This window comes from Typha latifolia, chromosome 7, assembly GCF_019914945.1.
Source record: "Typha latifolia isolate L0001 chromosome 7, TyphaL0001v2, whole genome shotgun sequence".
Classification (NCBI taxonomy): domain Eukaryota; kingdom Viridiplantae; phylum Streptophyta; class Magnoliopsida; order Poales; family Typhaceae; genus Typha; species Typha latifolia.
In genome coordinates, this window is record NC_133092.1 from 8,057,882 (window position 1) to 8,077,556 (window position 19,675).

The following is a 19,675-nucleotide window of genomic DNA, read 5'->3' on the forward strand; positions in this document are numbered from 1 at the left end:
CATCATCGTTACTAACTGCTACTGATATTTTAGCTACACGAACATAGGCAACTATACTAGCAAAATGTTGGGCAAAGTAGCAGCCATTCAACAACCCATTTAGCGGGCATTTACTAATGCCATGGATGGCTTGTGTAGTTGTAATGTGGGTTGTGGTAGGAGTTTGTCTTTTTTATTTTGATTGTCTTTCAATATCTCATGAGTAGAGGAATTAAAGCATTGTTGGTGTTTGTGTATTTCTATTATAAATTGGCAATTTTTTCATTTATATGCATCAATAAATTTTATACTCTTTATTTATTTATTTTATTGTGTCCTAACCATGTCCTGCCTTATTTTTTCCATAATTTGTCATATAGCTATCTATATCAGCATCATGTTATATTTGTGTCCTTTGTCTATGTTCGTACTTCATAGCTTGTTAGTTAACCTGTGATCATGGATGTACGTTTTTAGTTGAAGTGTTTTCTTTTTAAATCTTTACATCTTGTCGTCACTTTTTTCTTCTCAATGGTTTTACGAGATTAATGACTCACGGCCTAGCTAGTAGAATGCGTCCAATGATTGATATCCAAATTTTAAAACTAATCCTCTACTTAAAGATGAACACTTATATCATGTGTTTATCCTATATGCATAAAAATCTTCCCAACCATCCATAAGTACTTTCCAAACAAATAAGAGTAATAAAAACACAAGAGTTGAATATAATTAATAAGAGAGAAGTTACACCCTTATTTGCTGCACCCACTCCACATGAATGCATTTAGGACCTCATCCTGTTAATCTGGTTCAGTGCTGGCTGCAAGATATTGTACAATACCCAAGCAATGGCCGGCGCAACGACGAACAACAACAGCAGCCCACGGCTGTCGCTGGACGCCTCTGCGGCGATCGTGGCAATCTCCCCAGCAGACGCACTCGGCGTCGACAAGAACCCAGCAGCCGCCAGCCCGCCGCCGATGCCTAGGCCGACGACGATCCCTTTTTCACTCCTCATACGGTTAACTTGGTTGAGAGCTGGCTGCAGGATGTTGTAGAGGACCCACGCGATGGCCGGGACGATCGGGAGGAGGAGTGCGATGCCGCGGTTGTCGCCCTCCGCTATGTCGGCAATCTGCTGCGCCGCTAAGGCGGCGTCGGTGTAGCTCAACGTGGAGAAGATCGCGCCCGCGACGGCAGTGGCGGTGAGGGACGGTGAGGTGGTGAGGCCTTTGGGGAGGTTCTGGAGGGAGAGGAGGGAGATGGGTCTGATAGGAATGGGCTTGGGGGAAGGGTTGGGGGAGTTGAGGCTCAAGGTCTTTGGTTTGAGCATGGCCATTGTAGCTATGGTTGCCATGGGTGCAGTGTATAAACTATTGTAAGTAACCAAAGGTGAGGTCTTTGAGACTTGGGAGAGGTGGAGTGTGGTGGTTGGACGTGGTTGGGCTGTCTTAGTGGCTTTTGATTTCTGTGTGAAATTTTAGGGAGAGGAGAGGTGAAGGTGTGGTTTAGAATCCAACCTTATCTCAGGCAATGGCAATTGGGTAGGAACGTGTGTACCAGATTTGCCATCTTATCCGGTGGGGTGCCGAGAGAATGTTCTGAGCCTCATGTTCGTGGGGTCCTCTTGTGCTTGTTATCGCATTTGCGATTTTGATCTTAGTGATATTATTGCAACAACCAAATCAACGTGAATTTAGAATATTCTAGGCTATGTACAATATGCAACCAACATTGATGTCCATAGGATCTATGGCATGATCACTGGTAATATAATTGTCTAATGAACAATTACGAAGATTAAGAGTTAGGAGATGAATTAATATTGGCAATCAACTCAATCCAATCTCGGAATCCAGTTCCCAATACCTTGAAACGAAGGGGTTAGGTAAAGGTTTAGCTGCAAAATAGCAGCAGTGCCAGCTCAGCCTGTTCAACTGTGTGACAGTTCTCAAGTCATTAACCATTTCACACATCGTTTTTGTTTGGAAATCAGACGTATCGCATCCCAAAGCAAGGCAGTCCATAATCTGCTATGTTGCATTTTTGCATTGACAACCAAGAAACAAAAGACCCTACAATTTATTTGGTAGATTCATTGTATTTTACAAGAGTATAATACATATAGACATTAGTGGTTAATTTAAACTTTACAATATATTCAGACTCGATGTCATGCAATTAAGAACAAAAATAATTATTTGCAATTGACCATTTCTAATCAAGAAACTATGGGCAGCTTCCCCAATCATCATGCCTTAAAGCAGCCGTAACAATGTTGCAGCTTCCTAGATCATCCATCATTTTCAATCTATTCAAGTTGTCAAAAGAATGGTTTGCATTATCTCGTATAACCTAATCAAATCAGTACTACTGATAGTTATTCCAGCCTCCACAGTGGAAGTAACCTTTTTATCCTAGAGGGCTCAGAGTTATGCAATGCAGGTTCTGTACTTAACACAAAGGTACCAGAGTTAAAGCAGAAGGATTTGTTGGTAGATCTGAACAGTGGACTCTTAACAGGTTCAATGCATTCAAAGCAGAAAGATCTGCTGCTTCTGGCTTAGTATTTAGATGATCGTGATCATAACTGTCCATGGATACCAATGTTATGTGGGAATAATTCCTTTACATTGTTCCATTAGTCCTTGACATCGCCACTGCTTTCATCATGTTAGATTTGGCAGCATCAAGCAATGGATCAGACTGTAAAGCCTTCTCAAAGCAGCTCCCAGCTTCCTCCCATTGACCTTCAGCGACAAAAACAAGACCTAGGTTGTTATTTGCTGGCGCATATCCCGGACAGAGTTCTAGAGACTTTGAAAGTACTGTTTTTGCATGTTCATACTGCCTATGTTGACGGTAAAGATTTCCGAGGTTAGAAAGGATAGCATGTGCCTGTTGTGCTGTAGACAATGAAAGAGCTCGCTTGTACACTGTCTCAGCCAAGGATGGTTCATCAGATAGTTGCAATGCAATACCTACAGCCAAGAGAAATTGTAGCCTTAGAAATGCAGCACAGTGGAACACTTGAATCTATTTGCTAGCAAATTCCAACAAGAATATGAGAGATTGTTTGAACACTGTTAAAGACTTATAATATGATGCTACTATGTTATACTGTTTTCTTCACCAAAAGAATATTGGTAAAATAAATTTTACAACAGTATCTAGGGATCAAAGATCCTAATATAGGCTTTAAAACATATGTTTAACACAAAAAATGTATAAAAGCATATTTAAAGGCATGCGAATGCACCAATGGCACACTAGGGTGTGCCAAGTGTCGGCATGGTATGTACCACAAGCATGGCAATCTTTACAAAGAAGAGAATTTTAATATTCAATCAGTGGAACAGGGTAACGTCCTAACAAGATTGTCAACTAACATGGCAAAGAGACGCTTCACAAAACATGAACTAGGCCAAGGCGAGTCAAGACCTTGCAATATTGGGTTCCACATGCAACAGAATGCCCTTCTACAGAATTTTTTTCACCTGGGATACTACTAAGAATATTAAGGACTGAGCATTTGCACTTGGTTGAAGCACAATGGTGGGACAATTACATCAAAGAATATATGACATCAAACATGATTTGCAATCCTGGATGAAAGCAAAAATGCTTTGGAGTTCTATCTAAGCATCTGAACAATTCAGTAAACAATTGTACTGACTGGAATTTGATTAATTTTATCAAGAAACATTTAAGTTGAAATCTGACTTAAATATGTTTTTAAACACATAAATTTGGAACTGGAATATTTAGCTCACAGTTAAAAATATTTACATTGTTGGAGCCGTTCATTTCATGTACATTTAGTGATAGCCAGAACTCAAGACCTCACACGTCGAGAATTTTCATTTTCTAGGCATTTTGACATATCATATATATTATATATATAGATCTGTGTTATGCATATTATGTTTGTATAAATAGACTTGTTACTATTATGCATCAAATTTTTGTGAACCACACCATGAGGTTTTACCCTAATGGAAAGAAATTTTTTCCATATATATTTTGAAATTATACAAAGTTAGGTTACGTAAAGAACATAATTATTTCATTTTTGAGGAACAGTTCTAATGGGTTCTTGTACTAAAAGATAGGCTACGAAACGATTCCTTCAAGATCTGGATTTATTACTAAAATCAGTCTGCGCAACCGTGGGAAAATATTCTTCAAATATTCTCCTATAGTTAGACAATTACGAAACTAAGCGGATTAGATCCATAACTCCCTGATCCACATTTTTTGTATTTATGCCCTTTGAATATTCGAACTACAAATAGGTTGAAAACATGACAGAACGCGGGTGATGGTGATGGTGACAAGTGGAGTGGATGTTAGGGTTATGGATGAATACGAAGATGAAGGCGGAGGGTGAATGTGTTTAAGGGATATAGACGAAGGGAAAGAAGTGATCGAGATCCCAAAAATGAGGGGGGAATCGACAGTCGAGGGAGATTAGAAGTTAGGAGAGACCTTGCCAATAGTAGAAGTGGAAGGATAGTGAAGAGGAAGGAGAGATTAGGGTAGATAAATGATAGAGAGGCAAGAAATTAATATTCCAATAGCATAATGAATTTGGCTGTCATTAACATATTTATAGATGCTAGCCAACAAGTCCTAAAACAATAAATAACCCTAATTCTAGAGGATTCCCGCCGATCGCATTCGAACACACAAAAAGCGTATTCTGTATGTGCGAACACGATGCAGGCGTTCAAACTCACCCAACCACGTTCGAATGCGCATTACGCATTCTCTGTATTTGCAAACCTAATGCAGGCATTCGCAAGGGCGTTCGAACACGACCTACAAAAATTTTATTTTAATAAAAATAAACTAATGCAGTAAAAAAAAATCCTGACTAAATATCAGCCCATCAGGCCACCACGCTCTCCTACCTTGCCCTCAAAGTGAAAAGTCGGGGAAATGCTCCAGGATATTAGTCTCTAACTCCTATGTCGCTTCATCGGATGGCTTGCCAAGCCACTCGACTAGAATCTCAATCTTTAATCTGGTACCATGTCGTCGTCGGCGCCTAGCAAGTACATGAACTGGCTCCACGATCTATGTCTCCTCTAATGGCTCCAGTAGAACTGATCCAATGACCCCATGATCACCAATTCGCTCTCTCAGTAATGAAAACATGATGCACTCTCGACCCCTCCGACAGCTCTAAATGATATGCAACTGGACCGATACACTATCACCCGAAACGGACCAAAGTAGCGATGTGCTGACTTTTGGTTAGGCATCAAACACAAAGTCACCTGTCGATACGGTTGTACTCTCACGAACACTCAATTGCCGATGTCGAACTCCTACTCTCGATGGCTACGATCATAAACTTACTTCATACGACTCTGAGCAAGTTTAAGATAGACACGCAACCTCCTCAATATGGCGTCTCTATCCATACACCGCCTTAAATGGAGTCATGTCAATGCTGCTATGGTAGACGGTGTTGTAAGACCACTCCGCCCATAGTAAGAACTCCAACCATCATCTTGGCATCTCTTCAACAAAGCACCTCAAGTACTGCTTAATGCCTCGATTGACCACCTCAGTTTGGCCGTCCGTCTGTGGATGGTAGGCCAAATTGAAGTTCAATCGAGTCCCTTGTAATCTGAAAAACTCAGTCTAAAAGTCACTCATAAATACAAGATTATGATCGGAGAATCGTGCAGGCATGCCATATAACCGAGCAATATCTCTAACAAAAATTTTAGCCACTGACTTGGCTGAAAATGGATGTGACAATGCAAAAAAATGCGCATACTTGCTCAATCTATCAACCACCACAAAAATAACGAAATAACCAAGTACCAACGGAAGACCCTCTATGAAATCTATAGAAATATCTTCCCAAACACGGTCCGATATAGGTAAAGGCTATAGTAATCCGGCCGATTTGAATATGGTTGCTTTAGCCCTTTGATAGACTTCGCAAGCACGAACAAAACTCCTCACATTCCATCTCAATCCTAGCCATGTGCAACTCTAAGATATCCTCCTATAAGTCCTCAAGACACTCTCATGACTAGCCTCTAGAGTTTGGTGAAAGTGCTCCAACAATTTCTGCCGCAATCTATCATTTGCGGGCACTCTAATGCATCCGCGGTCCAGCAACAAACCGCCTCGATTCTCCAACTCTGAATGGCGCTCCGGATCATGCAACACCTCCTACAACAATCTCAAAACATCTGGGTCAAATGTACATGCATACCTCAGCTCGTCGAAAAAGGGAAAGATAGGAGCAGAATAGGCTGTAAGCTCGGCGGTAGCAGGTTGGCACGACAGTGCATCAGCCGCTTTATTTTCCGTTCCCTTCTTGTATTGAATTTCATAATCATACCCCAGCAATTTTGTAACCCATCTCTGCTGTGCCGAAGTGTGTATACGCTGTCCCATAAAGTATAGAAGACTCATTTGATCAGTTCGAATGATAAATCGCCTACCGATCAAATAAGGCCTCCACTTTGTCACTGCATGCAGAATTGCCAACATCTCTCTCTCAAAAGAAGATAATTGCTGAAATTTTTGTGATAAAGCCTTACTAAGAAAGGCTATGGGCCATCCACCTTGCATTAGTACAGCTCTTATGCCAACTCCCGACGCATCACATTCCATAACTAACTCTTTAGTGAAGTCCGGTAGAGCTAAAACGGGCGTCGTTGTCATTGCTGTTTTTAGTTTTTCAAAGGCTATAGTGGCTTCATCCGTCCATCTAAAAGAGTCATTCAACAAAGAAGTGAGAGGAGCAGCGATTTTGCCATACCTGGTGGTGAAGCGGCGATAATATTCAGTCAGCCCCGAAAATCCTCTCAATCCGGTGGTAGTAGTAGGAATAGGCCAAGCGATCATGCATACAACCTTTTGAGAATCCGCCAATACACCTTCTGTTGAGATGACATGGCCTAAATACTCTACTTGTGGTACTCCCCATAGGCACTTGGACTTCTTGATCTTTAATTAATTTTGCTTCAACAAATTCAGTACATCCTCCAAATGCCTCGAGTTATACACCAAAATATCGTCAAAGAATACCAAGATATACTTTCGCAATAAAGGCCAAAATGCATGAGGCCTTGAAAGGTAGCTGGAGTATTGGTGAGACCAAAATGCAGTTTTGTGCACATTCGCCGGGTGATGATACCTAACCCTCAAGTCAAGTTTGCTGAATATGGTCACCCCTGCAAGCTCGTCTAGTAGCTACTCTAGAACCGGAATGAAATACCGATCCTTGACAGTAATATCGTTTAATGCCCGATAGTCAACATAAAAATGCCATGTTCCGTCCTTTTTTCACACCAATAATACGAGGGATGAGTATGAGCTATGACTTGGTTGAGTGAGACCTTGCTCCAACATCTCGGCTACCATCTTGGAAATAACTTCTTTTTGCACATGTGGATACCGATATGGCCTCTATGTTTGCCGATGCAGCTCTGGATACAATCTCTATGCGATGGTCCGTCGTTCGCCTCGGTGGCAACTCCTGTGACTCCTCAAACAATCTAGAAAAGTTATCTAATAAATTAGACAATTTAATATTAGTATCTGAACTCGTTTGAGGCTCATCTCCTGCTAGTTCTAACTGAAGAAGATAGGCCAAATCATACGCACAAGGCAACCCCACTATCGGCTGCATCGCTGGAATCGGCGAAGGACGAACGCTATCAAGCCCATCTTTGTTTCCTTGTTTAAATTTCATCCACATGCTCCGGAAATCAAATGTGACAGGTCCCAAGCTTTGTAACCACTAAGTGCTAAAGACAATATCCACTCCTCGCAGCGTCAATGGATACAAGTCCATAATAATGTTGTGTCCTTGCACCCGTATACCGACCCGACGACACAAGCTCTCCGCCTTAAGCTTCGTGCCGTCTCCAATAGCAATATCAAACCCCGTGGTCAGTTCAGCATCCAAACCCAATCTCCTCACTAACCTCTCGTCAAGAAAGTTGTGTGCCCCCGGAATCGATGAGGATGTGCACACAATGCTTTCTAACGAGTTCGTCAACCTGTAATGTCTTCAGCGCAGAAGTACCCGAATATGCATGCATCGATATTTCAGCTTGGATATCTTCCTCCGCGCCCTCCTCAATGGCCTCCTCATGGACCTCCTCTGGACATGCTCCATCATCAACTACCTCATCATCCTCCTCGAGACCGTCGATGATCATCACACTCCCGATCGGTTTGGAACACCGATGACCGGGGGTGAAACGTTCATCGCATCGAAAGCAAAAGCTCTTCACTCTTTGCTCCTCCACCTGGGCAGGTGTGAGAGTTCGAATGGGGAGTCTTGTGCCTCCTCTAACATCGAAAGAATGTCTTAAAGGTGATTGTGGTCTAGTACTCGCAGCCGTTGTCTTTGAACCTGCAGAATTTCCGACCGGCGTTCTAAATGCAAACCACCTATCTCGGTTGCCCCAACTTATTTTTGCTGCCATCTTGAGCGCCTTATGTTTTTCTTCCATCCTCACGACCTTCTCAAAGGCCTCCTCAAGAGTGGTAGGACATAGAGTATAAACATCCGCCTGTATCTCCTCTCGCAGCCCTAAAATAAATGTGCTCATTAATGTCGGTTCGGGCCAAAGTGGCTCACAACGACTACTAACTCTTTCAAATTCTGTTTGGTACTCTAATATAAAAAAGGTTGTTCTCTGAACCATCTTGCTTAATGTAGCAGCAAAATTTTCATATGCCGCTGTCCCAAATATGCGTATAATCCTCCTACAAAAATCAGCCTAACCGATAAATCCTCCACCACGAATAACTGATCTATACCAATGCAATACTGTTCCTTGACAATCAAAGTATTGTTCAACTTGAAACACCCAATCCGTTGGATCACCGCCTTGGAATTTTGGAAAGTCCAATCCGTTGAACCTTTGTGCATGTTGATCTCCTTCTCTAAATCCTTGAGCACGTCCATCACCATCTCCGAATGGATCAACCTCATCCTCAAAGTGCCAATCATTCTCATCGACGAAGCGCACCGGTGCTGCACGCCTCTCGGGTTCCACCACCGCCGGTCTTGGGTTTTGTATCGGAGGTGGGGGATAATGTGTAGGCATAGGTAAGAAGGGATTATTGACACTAACATGTCGGACCTGGACTTGTGGGATATCAAATCGGTGTGGTCCCATCGCTGGTCTTTCTTGAGGTATCGATCTTCGTCGAGGAGTGAAAGTTAGGGTTATGGATGATAATGAAGATGAGGGTGGATGGGTGATGTTATTTAAGGGATATAGACGAAGGGAAAGAAGTGGTCGAGATCCCAAAGAAGAGGGAAAAATCGACAGTCGAGAGAGATTAGAAGTTAGGAGAGACGTTGCCAACGGTAGAGGTGGAAGGATGATAAAGAGAGAGGAAGAAGATTAGAGTAGATAGATGATAGAGAGGCAAGAAATCAATATTCCAATAGCATAATAAATTTGGTATATTTATAGATGCTAGATTAATAATTGTGTATCCAGATATTAGCATGTATTATTCAGTCTATAAGTTACTGGCATCTTACTTTCTCTAAACCCAATTATTAATCAACAATCAACAAGCATCAAGTTTATAAACAAGTTCTAGTACTTCCTCAGTATAGTTCTTTGTATGTCACATGTACTAAAACAAATTATGAGGGATTGTCAGCCTCCCAATTCTCTCTCTCCGCCTACTTGTTTGATAAACAATCCACAGGCATTAAGGTAACAAAATTTGAGCGAATATTATGTGACACTAACTTTGTTTACTTTCCACTGAGAAGATTATTACTATGGGCAGGTGATAGAAATTATTACCAAGATTGGACCAAGCATAACTGCAATCCATGCTACGGGCTACTGCAGCCTTCAAGAACTTAACTGAAGTACTAAATTGCATGGTACAAAGGTTGTGTAGACCAAGTTGATGCCATTGCACAGCATCATCTGGATCCTCCTCGATTGCCTGATAAAGGCCAACCATAACATATAAATTCAGGAGAAATGAAGTCGTTGCAAAATAACTAGTACATCACAAAGAAGCACATAATTTGGCTCAAATAGATTAGTGGGGAGTGAAGTCATCCTCCTATAAGAAATATGAAACTTTAAACCATTAGTCCAAAATATAAAGTAAAGAAGCATAGAGATATGGGATCCATGTAGAATTTTTAATTGGCGAATGTTCTAGAATACAGAATGCCATGTTAAGGCAAGTCAAAGAGGAATTTGAGCCGATATTTAGAACTTAAAACTGCAAGACCAGCCATCTTACCAATACTCGGAGTAAATGATAACTAAGAAAGACTGGGCAGTACTGACTTGCAGTGTACATGTCTAGACTAGTTAATGTGTTAATTTTATTTCCTTATTCTGTAAATTCATATTTGTTGCAATTTGAAAGTGTCTCAAGCAATCTAGTTTAACCGTTCAAAAGAGTACTTGCCTCTGCTAGATCAAAAATGCAATGAAGAAGATCTGAATATAGAAGTTCTCAGAAATAAATAACTGAAAAAGGCAATCTCGGTTCATGAGATTCCCATCAACATGCATCTGCGAAGAGCAACAGGTAGCAGCTTACTCCATTATCTGAGAAGCTGCTTCCATGATGACTGAAAGGGACTACAACTCTACAAGTTGGGGGCAAGAAGTGATGCCAAGTATATGTGATGCTAAGTGCTCCAAAATAGATATTCCAATGTAGAAAAAGCATATTGAAATATCCACGGATATAAAGGAAGAACTAATGTTGAGCCCTGAGTGCTTCAAGTAGGAGGTATAATATTGTATTTATAAGCCAGAAGAATTCAATCAGCTCTTTCGGCTGATTTTGAACGATTAAGGAAAATGCAATGTATTATTAAAGAGGCAATTGGTAATCACTCAATGAGTCTGATGTAAGCTTTTTATCTTTGTAGAGCAATACAGAAGCTACTCTTGAGATTGCAAAACCCAAGACATGAACAAATTATGCCATGGTATTCTTGACAAGACAGATATACATTATGCACTCCTTTAGAAGGATCATCATGATAATCCAAATTCCCTAAAATTGGTGTTCCAATAAGATTTAGACAAAATAAAGGACCATGACCAAAGATTAGTTATATTCTCTCATTTTAAATTAGTAAAAGTTGATGAATCATGGTACACTGACTGCATAACCTTATAACAAGCAGATGACATGCTATACATGAAGACATACATGTCTCAAAATGCATATTAAGTTATTAACAGCAAAGTCTCTAATTAGTAGATATACGAATGAAAACTGCTACTAAAAACTAGACTTCAAAAATGGCAGGTCATCCTGATCCCCTCACTGCTAGTAGACAAATACTTTAGCAAATGAAAAGATGGTCTCAATTTTTAAAATAAAAATTTACACCAAAGAGAAGATGCAAGATACATTCTAAAGAACATAAGAAACAAACAGAAGAATTTCAGTATCAATTTTCAATGAAGATCCACATAAGCATCACCTGCTTTAATGTAAAAAGAGCCCGCTCTTCTGCCTCATCTAAATCCATCTGTTCAGCTTCAAAAGCAGCTGTAATTTCATGTTGTGCCTTGTGAGCCATCGCCAACCCTGCCCATGCAATTGGAAGATCAATTGTTGCAGGATCTCCTTCCTTAAGAATTGTGGCCATTTCATTTGATGCCCAAAGGAGCTGTTCCGTGGAAAGCTGTGACCTTTCAGCATCTTTGATTCGATGAACTGCTACTGCATACCGAGCAGACATTTGATTAGGCTCCAATTTGACTGCCTGTATAATGGTGGAAAGACATAGGAAAATGTTCAGACTAAATGATGGTTATCAAGTTACATATGAATTAATGTGTAATTGTAGATCCCTGACGATTCAAACACCAAAGCAAATTATTTTCTTACATAAAAAGAAAAACCAAGAAAAAGTGCTGTTACCAAAGCGAATTATTTTCTTACATACAAAGATAAACCAAGAAAAAGTGTTGTTACCAAAGCGAATTATTTTTCTTACATAAAAAGATAAACCAAGAAAATGTGATGTTAAATTAGTAATATCTTTACAGCAAGTCGAATGTTAGTGTTTGCAAGGAAAACCAGTTGTCATTTACATGACTGCAAATCCTTAAGCTATTTAGTGCTTTTTATTAAGGCTTTCCTTAGAGAAGATCAGTCATCACTCTGATGATCTCAATAAAAGATGCAACTATCCATTTTTGGTAGTGCATTCTTCAGGTTAAGCTGTCTCCAAATCTATATAAAGTCATGGCACCATCAAAAGATAGTAAAATGTTTTTTCTTCTATAATGGATCTTTATCCGGTAAATTCATCAGTAGCCGTACTATGGGAAAAAAAAGTAAATCCAAACAGGCACTACACAAGTCAAATGAAGCATGTAAGAACTTGCAAGAATAATACATCTTAATATCTTTGGGTGGAGCATGGGCTAAGTTTAGGATTCTATATAGGGCAGGCCGGCAGCCCAACTGGAAAGCACACAATATGTTTCATATTCAAATTGAGAAACTTTCCCTTAGTTTATCTACTTGAATATATAAGAAATTCATCATAAAAAATAGATTTAATGTTTGTTTGAGATATGCACAGCAAGCCCTTGTGACTCAAATGATAATGGAGACGGTGAGGGAATCTCGTGAGTCAAGAGAAGAAGCTAGGGCGGCAAGGGAGGAGGCTAGAGCACCAAGAGAGACCGAGCATTTCCATGACACCCATACTGGATCTCCCTCCGCGGCAATGCCGACAGCATCCCAACCTCCATTGCAGCAGCCTCTGTGATAACCAGAAAAAAAGGGGGTTGCCGCCGACCATGAGTTAGGAGCGTTGGTCGTCGGCGATAGCCTCTCCTCCACCTCATGTGGTTGCCATGGCCACGATCATGGCAGAGAGCTTAGTGTGGCCGATGACCGCCGACGACGGCCTTTCCTCCGGACTCTCTTTCTTCTTCTTCTTCTCTCTCTCTCTCTCTCTTCCTCGCATTCGACCTTCTCGAGGATGAAGGGTGGGGTAGGGCTCGCGATAGACCGAGCCAACCCCTTTCCTTCCTTTTATTTTGTTGCAGGTTTAGGTTGGATTTCGAATCAAAGACCCGACCCGAACCAATTAGCAAATGATGGGTAGCAGCGGGCTAGTCCATTGCTAATTTAATTGTTGGCCTTGGCCTAGCCTGTTAAATCAAAATCTTGTGGGCTGCCAGCCGCAACCCAGCCCAATCCAATGGGCTTAAACCAACATATTTTAACTATTTAATTAGCTTTAAATTTTAGAAATTATGATATTAACTAAATTAAAATATATTATTTATTTATTATTAAATGTGGTGATTTTTCTTAACCAATGAACTAGAGATTTCAGTCGTTTCAGCTAGACACAAGTGAGTGGGTTCACTTACGTATTTATTTTATTAATTCATCTCGTATTTTGTGCTTTTTATTCGATCACGTATAATTCAGTGTGCAAATACATTATTGTATTTTTGTCAATTATTATGTTCTGTGTGCAAAATATAAGACCCACTACATTAATGTACTTAGTACATATAGTTATTTATATGATTGATAATATTAGTGGAAAAATATAATTGACACGTGGTAAGACTTTGAGAATTGACGACACATGCTAGATATTTTTCATGCATCTCTCAGTGGTGACTCAAGACTACCTTGAAGTCTAGAGGACAAACCTATTCCTGATCAGCATATGATCTGTTTAGGTGACTCTGGTACGATTAGAGTACAATCCAGGGAACAGACCTATACTTGATCAGTATATGATCCGTTTAGGTGACTCTAGCGCGCTTAGAGAATAGTCCTAGGCTAGATCAGAAATCTCCCTAACATGACTCTAATCTTTCTCTATGGTTAATGAAAAAGACAGAGTGAGTTTATCACATAATGACACCTCCTGGTGACCCTAACTAGATTAACTATAAGTAAAAGATTCGAGTGCATATCGAGGTAACTTGTAGTTGATATGAATCCTTAGGCACAGTCCTAAGTTGAGACATATGACATTATTATAAATATTGAAAGAAATTCGGCATATTGACGTGAAACATGTTATGAGATATGATTTACTCTATTATTATTTGTACTGTTATTATTGTTGTTATCATAAGCAAGCTTAGTAAGATTCTCATTTTATATTATTGGACTTGTATTTATTTAAGTTATGTTATGGATTCGGATTTATTTAGCTTTTGAGTGATTCCACTCACTAAGCTATAATTATTGGCTCATGGGTTCCCTCTTTTTTTAGGTGCTGATCCACGTGGCGACTAAGCGGAATGCACCAGGATCCCACCTCCACTTAAGATTTTACTATTTTATCCATCGGTCGTATTAGACATTTTATTCTAAACCATCTATTATTTTAATTTGATTAGTGACACATTATCGATGATATTAGTGTTTCTTTATTATTGGATAATATTTATTGGAGTTAGATGTTCATAATTAAATTCTTGTTATTTTGGGACTTAGAAAAATATTAGTTAAGGCTTCGTATATCTCAAGTGCATTGAGGTACATGGCCGGTCATGATTCCAATTTTTAGGTCGTGACAGCCTTTGCCTTTTCCTCCAGTGTGAACCACTGCTGGCAACCCTTAGGGATGCTGGACCGGTCCTACATGGGCCTGTTCACCCTAAACCGGCAAGTCGAGGACGCCCTAATACCTCCTTCACCGCCTCTCTCTCTCTCTATATAGCTCTCTCTCTCTAACTCGCTCGTTCTCTCTCTCTCTCCCTCTTACCCTCCTCTCTCTCTCTAGCACCTCTCCCTCTTTCTCTTCTTCTCGCCATCGCCGTCGTCGCCGCTGCACCCTTCACCACCTCTCTCTCTTTATAGCTCTCTCTCTCTCTAACTCGCTCGTTCTCTCTCTCACTCTCTCTTACCCTTCTCTCTCTTTCTCTCTCTCTCAATATCACCTCTCTCTTTCTCTCCTTCTCGCCGACGGCTTCTCGCCGTCACCGCCGCATCCCTCACCGCCTTCTCTCTTTAGCGCTCTATCTAACTCTCTCATTCTCTCTCTTTTACCCTCCTCTCTCTCAATCACCTACCTCTCTCTCTCTCTCTCTCTCTCTCTCTCTCTCTCCTCTTACCAATGCCGGCCTGCCGTTGTCACCGTCGCCACCGCCGTAGCCTAGGTGAGCCTCCCTCCCCTCCCTTCTCCTTCTTCTTCTTCTTCTTCTTCTTTTCCTCTACTTCTTTTTCCTCTCTTCGTTTTACCTTCTCTGGCAATAAAACACATGTCTAAATTACTTATAGTAAGAGTAGTGACAAAATAATTAAAGTATAATTATATAATATATGTACATGTATTTTAAATTATATTATTGTACATGTAGCTCTTTTACGTTTTTTTTTATCAAAAGAGATTAACTATTATATACTTAATATATAATTAGCAAACTATGGTTTTATAAATAAATCTACAATTTAGAATAATAACATATTAATATTATTATAATTAAATATATGATGTAAATCAAATTATTTAATAAAAACAAAAGAAGATATTCTAAATCTAATAAATCATCATATGTTACACAAACAGATCCTAATTGGATAAATAACTAATTTTATATTACTTAAATATTTTTAGATCCCAACCCCCTTATTTGAGACCACGAAGACCTTGCTAGTGATTTGTGATGATTCATCGATGGACGTGAGAGATACGTGTATTGGGTTTTCTGATCAGATAGTGAGTGGTCTTATCCTCTAGACGTCTTTCTCAAATTAGGATATATTATATAATTATATATATGCATGTTTTGGCCTCCAGTATGATTATATGACCTTATCTAGAGATGATTTTAGTTGAACATATTTTATCATACATTTGATTAGACTGATCTAGGATATTTTATCATGCATTTGATTGGAGATAATTATATTGTTATGACTTTGTGTCGGGGTGATCTCTAGCATGAGTATGCATGTGATAGACTAGTAATGATATATATGTGTTAGATATATAGTTGGAGAATGCATTGCATGATTTTCCTCTTGACTTTCTTACCACCTAAATTCCTGATATGCATGACTTGTTATAGTACTGGATATATACACGTGATATATTATATAGAAGAAAATGCATAAATCTCATTGATAGGAAAGTTGATAGAAAAAGCATGAGGGTACCCGAGTAGGCGTCAGGGTTAGGGGTGCCTAGAGTGATGATTATGGTCGCTGATATGCGATATCTCGTGGCCCATGTCCGAGGTCAGTTGAGTCTGTGTTCACAGACAATTGGACACCTGCCATTCACTAGGACATGCGTGTGGCGAGTTACCCTCATGTGATTTCTATTAACTGGTGGAGTACCTGATCTGGATAGATTTTGATATACCCTTAGTGTATAGCAGGGTATAATTATGACTGAGATACCCTTAGCGTATGGCAGGGTATGCTTTGAGCTTACGGGCAGGATGTTGAGATCGGGTACCGAGCATTGACTGTGCACAGTGTTATAGTATAATGATATTATACCCAGATGTCGGTGATCATCGTGATGTTGAAAAATGCATATGATTTCATTATCATCTGACATACCTGATATACCCTTAGTATATAGCAGGGTATGATTATGATTGAGATACCCTTAACGTATGACAGGGTATGCTTTGAGACTACGGGCAGGATGTTGAGATCGGGTATCGAGTGTTGACTGTGCACAGTGATATAGTATAATGATATTATACCCAGATGTCGGTGATTATCGTGATGTTGAGAAATGCATATGATTTTATTATCATCTGACATACCTGATATACCCTTAGTGTATAGCAGAGTATGATTATGATTGAGATACCCTTAGCGTATGGCAGGGTATGCTTTGAGACTACGGGCAGGATATTGAGATCGGGTACCGAGTGTTGACTGTGCACAGTGGTATAGTATAATGATATTATACCCAGATGTCGGTGATTATCGTGATGTTGAGAAATGCATATGATTTCATTATCATCTGACATACCTGATTATCAAATAATCAATATGTATCATATGTGGTTGCATTTGATATCATAGCATGATCATGACCGACATGCATCATGTGTTATATTTGAGAAAGAGTTATGATGATGGTATGATATGGAGATTTGTTTATACATTGTTGAGAATTATATACTTTGATTAGTTATGACATAATATCTACCATACATTTATATATTATTGAGGATACATTCATATGTTCATTCATGATATGATGTTCTTTCTGATTTATATTATTCAGTACATTATTTACTCTCTGTTTGGCATCACTGATTTGGGATAAGGTCTATTCACTTAGCTTTTGCTCATGACTTTCTTTATTTCTTTTCTAACCCCTGCAGATATGTGGTATGTGATAGCTACTTGAGATATCCTGAAAAAATATTTTAGCTTGATGAGGTGAGCTATAGGAGCGAGATGGTATAGATGATAATTTGTATAAAAATTGAGTTGTATCGTTGTTTGTTATAATTATACTTTATTGTATCAAACGATAATTTATAGAATACATATCAGATTATAGTGTACTTGTGTATTAGTTGTTTTAATTGTATCTTGATAGTTTGTCGTGGCCTGTGTGGGTCATGCTAGATTATGTAGTGGTCTAATATATATTATTGTGGATTTAGATATTCATATGTTAACAGGTTTATTTGGTTGATAGTATGATTTATTTAGTGTTGGATTATGTGAGTATGGATATGTTAGCAGATTTTATTTGATGATGTCGTGATTATATGTGCACAGGAGTGTATCTGTGCGTGACGGGCCCCGCCCGTCTTGTCGCGTAAGCCGCACGTGCCGTGTGGGCGCGTGGGCGTGCACGTGCCCGTGCCGGGCGAGGGCGTTACACTTATGGAGGAGAAGCACCGGGTGATGAATATTCATGATCGTCCAACCTAGACCGTAAGGGATGGCCAACTTCCATTCAAACCGAACCCAGCGGTGGGAGCTACCGCTGTGTACTCGAGGAAAATTACGGTCATTCCAACCTCAGGAAAGCACTCTGACCTTTCGATGATGTGAAGTTTTCTTAGAGGCTCCCTAGTTGAGCATTGACCCCAACCCAAATAGCAGATCGAAGCAAAAAGGGCTTTGTTTTTGCTGCGACGAAAATTTTACTCTAAGGCATCGTTCCAACAAACCGATCAGGTCCGTCATGTTGATTGATGGACTTGAGGAAGGGGACACTTCCTATGCTATTGAAGAGAATCTAGAGATTGAGAATATAGTGGTAGAGAGTCTTGTGGAGGACAACATGGAAGAGGCCATGGCTAATATCTTGGTACATGCCTCCTTAGGTACCATAACACCCAAAACCCTACGAGTTAGCGGTACGGTAAAGCAAACGGTGGTGCACATCTTGATTGACACCTGTTCGACTCACAACTTCATTGATGAGAGGTTGCTCAAGAAGATAGGGTTGGAATCGGAACCCATAGAGGGTTCAATGTTACCAATTGGGGACGACAACACGTTGAGAGCCAACACGCCGTGCAGTTGTGTATGAGTTGAAGATTCAAGGACAATAGTTCACTCCTGATTTGTACCTACTGGCCTTGCAAGGAGCAGACATCGCCTTTAGGATTCAGTGGCTGAAGAGTCTTGGGTTGGTTACCTTTGACTTCACTTGGTTATTTCTATCCTTTAGCAAAATGGCAAGAAAATTCTGTTCATGGGCGACCAACCCCACATGCTGAAAACCACCTTGTAGCCCTTGATCAGCCTTCCGGGGAGTGGAGACCAAGCCTAACTTATGCAAATGACACTTATGGAATTAGGGCAGCAAGTGACCAAAGGTAAAGGTGCTAATATGGACGATTTATTGTAGGAGTTCGCCGACTTGTTTGAACATGATCACCAAATCACTATTGTTTCAGGGAGCGGAGCGGCAAATGTCCGACCTTATCGGTACCCACATGTGCAAAAAGAGGAGACTAGCAAGATGGCGGCAGAGATGCTTGCTCAAGGCTTCATCCAACTAAGTAGGAGTGCCTACTTGTCGCCAGTCCTCTTGATGCACAAAAAAGACGAGAGTTGGCGGTTTTGTGTTGATTATCGGGCTCTCAATGCCATAACCGTCAAAGACCGGTATTTGATCCCAGTGATTGAAGAGATATTGGACGAACTCACGGAGTCATCTTACTTTCGCAAGCTAGACTTGAGGGCCGGCTACCATCAAATCCAAGTTGAACCTGTGGATGCACACAAGACGGCGTTCCGAACTCATAACGACCACTATGAGTTATGGGTGATGCGGTTCGAACTCACCAACGCGCAGGCAACCTCCCAAGGGCTAATGAATGATTTATTTCATCCGCTCTTATGTCGGTACATACTTGTCTTTTTTTATGACATACTTGTGTACGACAGGAGTTTGGAGGAACACCAATGACACGTGCGTGTAGTTTTGGAGATCCTGCGGAAGAATGAGCTCAAGGTTAAGTTGAGCAAGTATTTGCGGCTGAGCCTTATGTCGAATACCTTGGGCATATCATATCATCTTCTAGAGTGGAGGCCGACCCGGATTCGCACCATGGCGGAGTGGTTGACGCCGAGGACCTCAAGAGAGTTGCGTGGGTTCTTAGGGATCATAGGATATTACCGATGATTTGTCGCTCACTACAGCAAGATCACTGCTCCCTTGACATCTCTACTACACAAGGGGAGTTTCCTATGGACGGACAAGGCA

General features: G+C 40.4%; 2 protein-coding genes across 5 annotated transcripts in view; both read right to left on the reverse strand.

The window, feature by feature from the left end:
• Nucleotides 1-684: 684 nt before the first annotated feature.
• Nucleotides 685-1,468, reverse strand: LOC140792411 (photosystem II reaction center proteins PsbY, chloroplastic). The gene has a single exon (XM_073143407.1). The coding sequence runs from the start codon at nucleotides 1,337-1,339 to the stop codon at nucleotides 767-769; it is 573 nt and encodes a 190-aa protein (XP_072999508.1). The 5' UTR covers nucleotides 1,340-1,468; the 3' UTR covers nucleotides 685-766.
• A 540-nt stretch (nucleotides 1,469-2,008) lies between these two features.
• The window catches only part of LOC140792814 (uncharacterized), a 43,512-nt gene continuing 25,845 nt past the window's right edge, over nucleotides 2,009-19,675 (reverse strand). For 2 of the 4 annotated variants that reach the window (XM_073144021.1, XM_073144022.1), the window contains exons 10-12: nucleotides 11,462-11,746; nucleotides 9,798-9,945; nucleotides 2,009-2,963 (exon numbers count right to left, since the gene is read on the reverse strand). In XM_073144021.1, the coding sequence (XP_073000122.1) occupies nucleotides 2,611-2,963; nucleotides 9,798-9,945; nucleotides 11,462-11,746 (786 nt within the window). In that variant the 3' untranslated portion in view covers nucleotides 2,009-2,610. The remainder of the gene's footprint in view (nucleotides 2,964-9,797; nucleotides 9,946-11,461; nucleotides 11,747-19,675) is intronic. The other 2 variants (XM_073144023.1, XM_073144024.1) reach the window with 1 other exon arrangement.

Excerpts from the sequence above, each read along its gene's own strand:
- LOC140792411 (XM_073143407.1), bottom strand. The coding sequence starts at position 1,339 with ATGGCAACCATAGCTACAATGGCCATGCTCAAACCAAAGACCTTGAGC.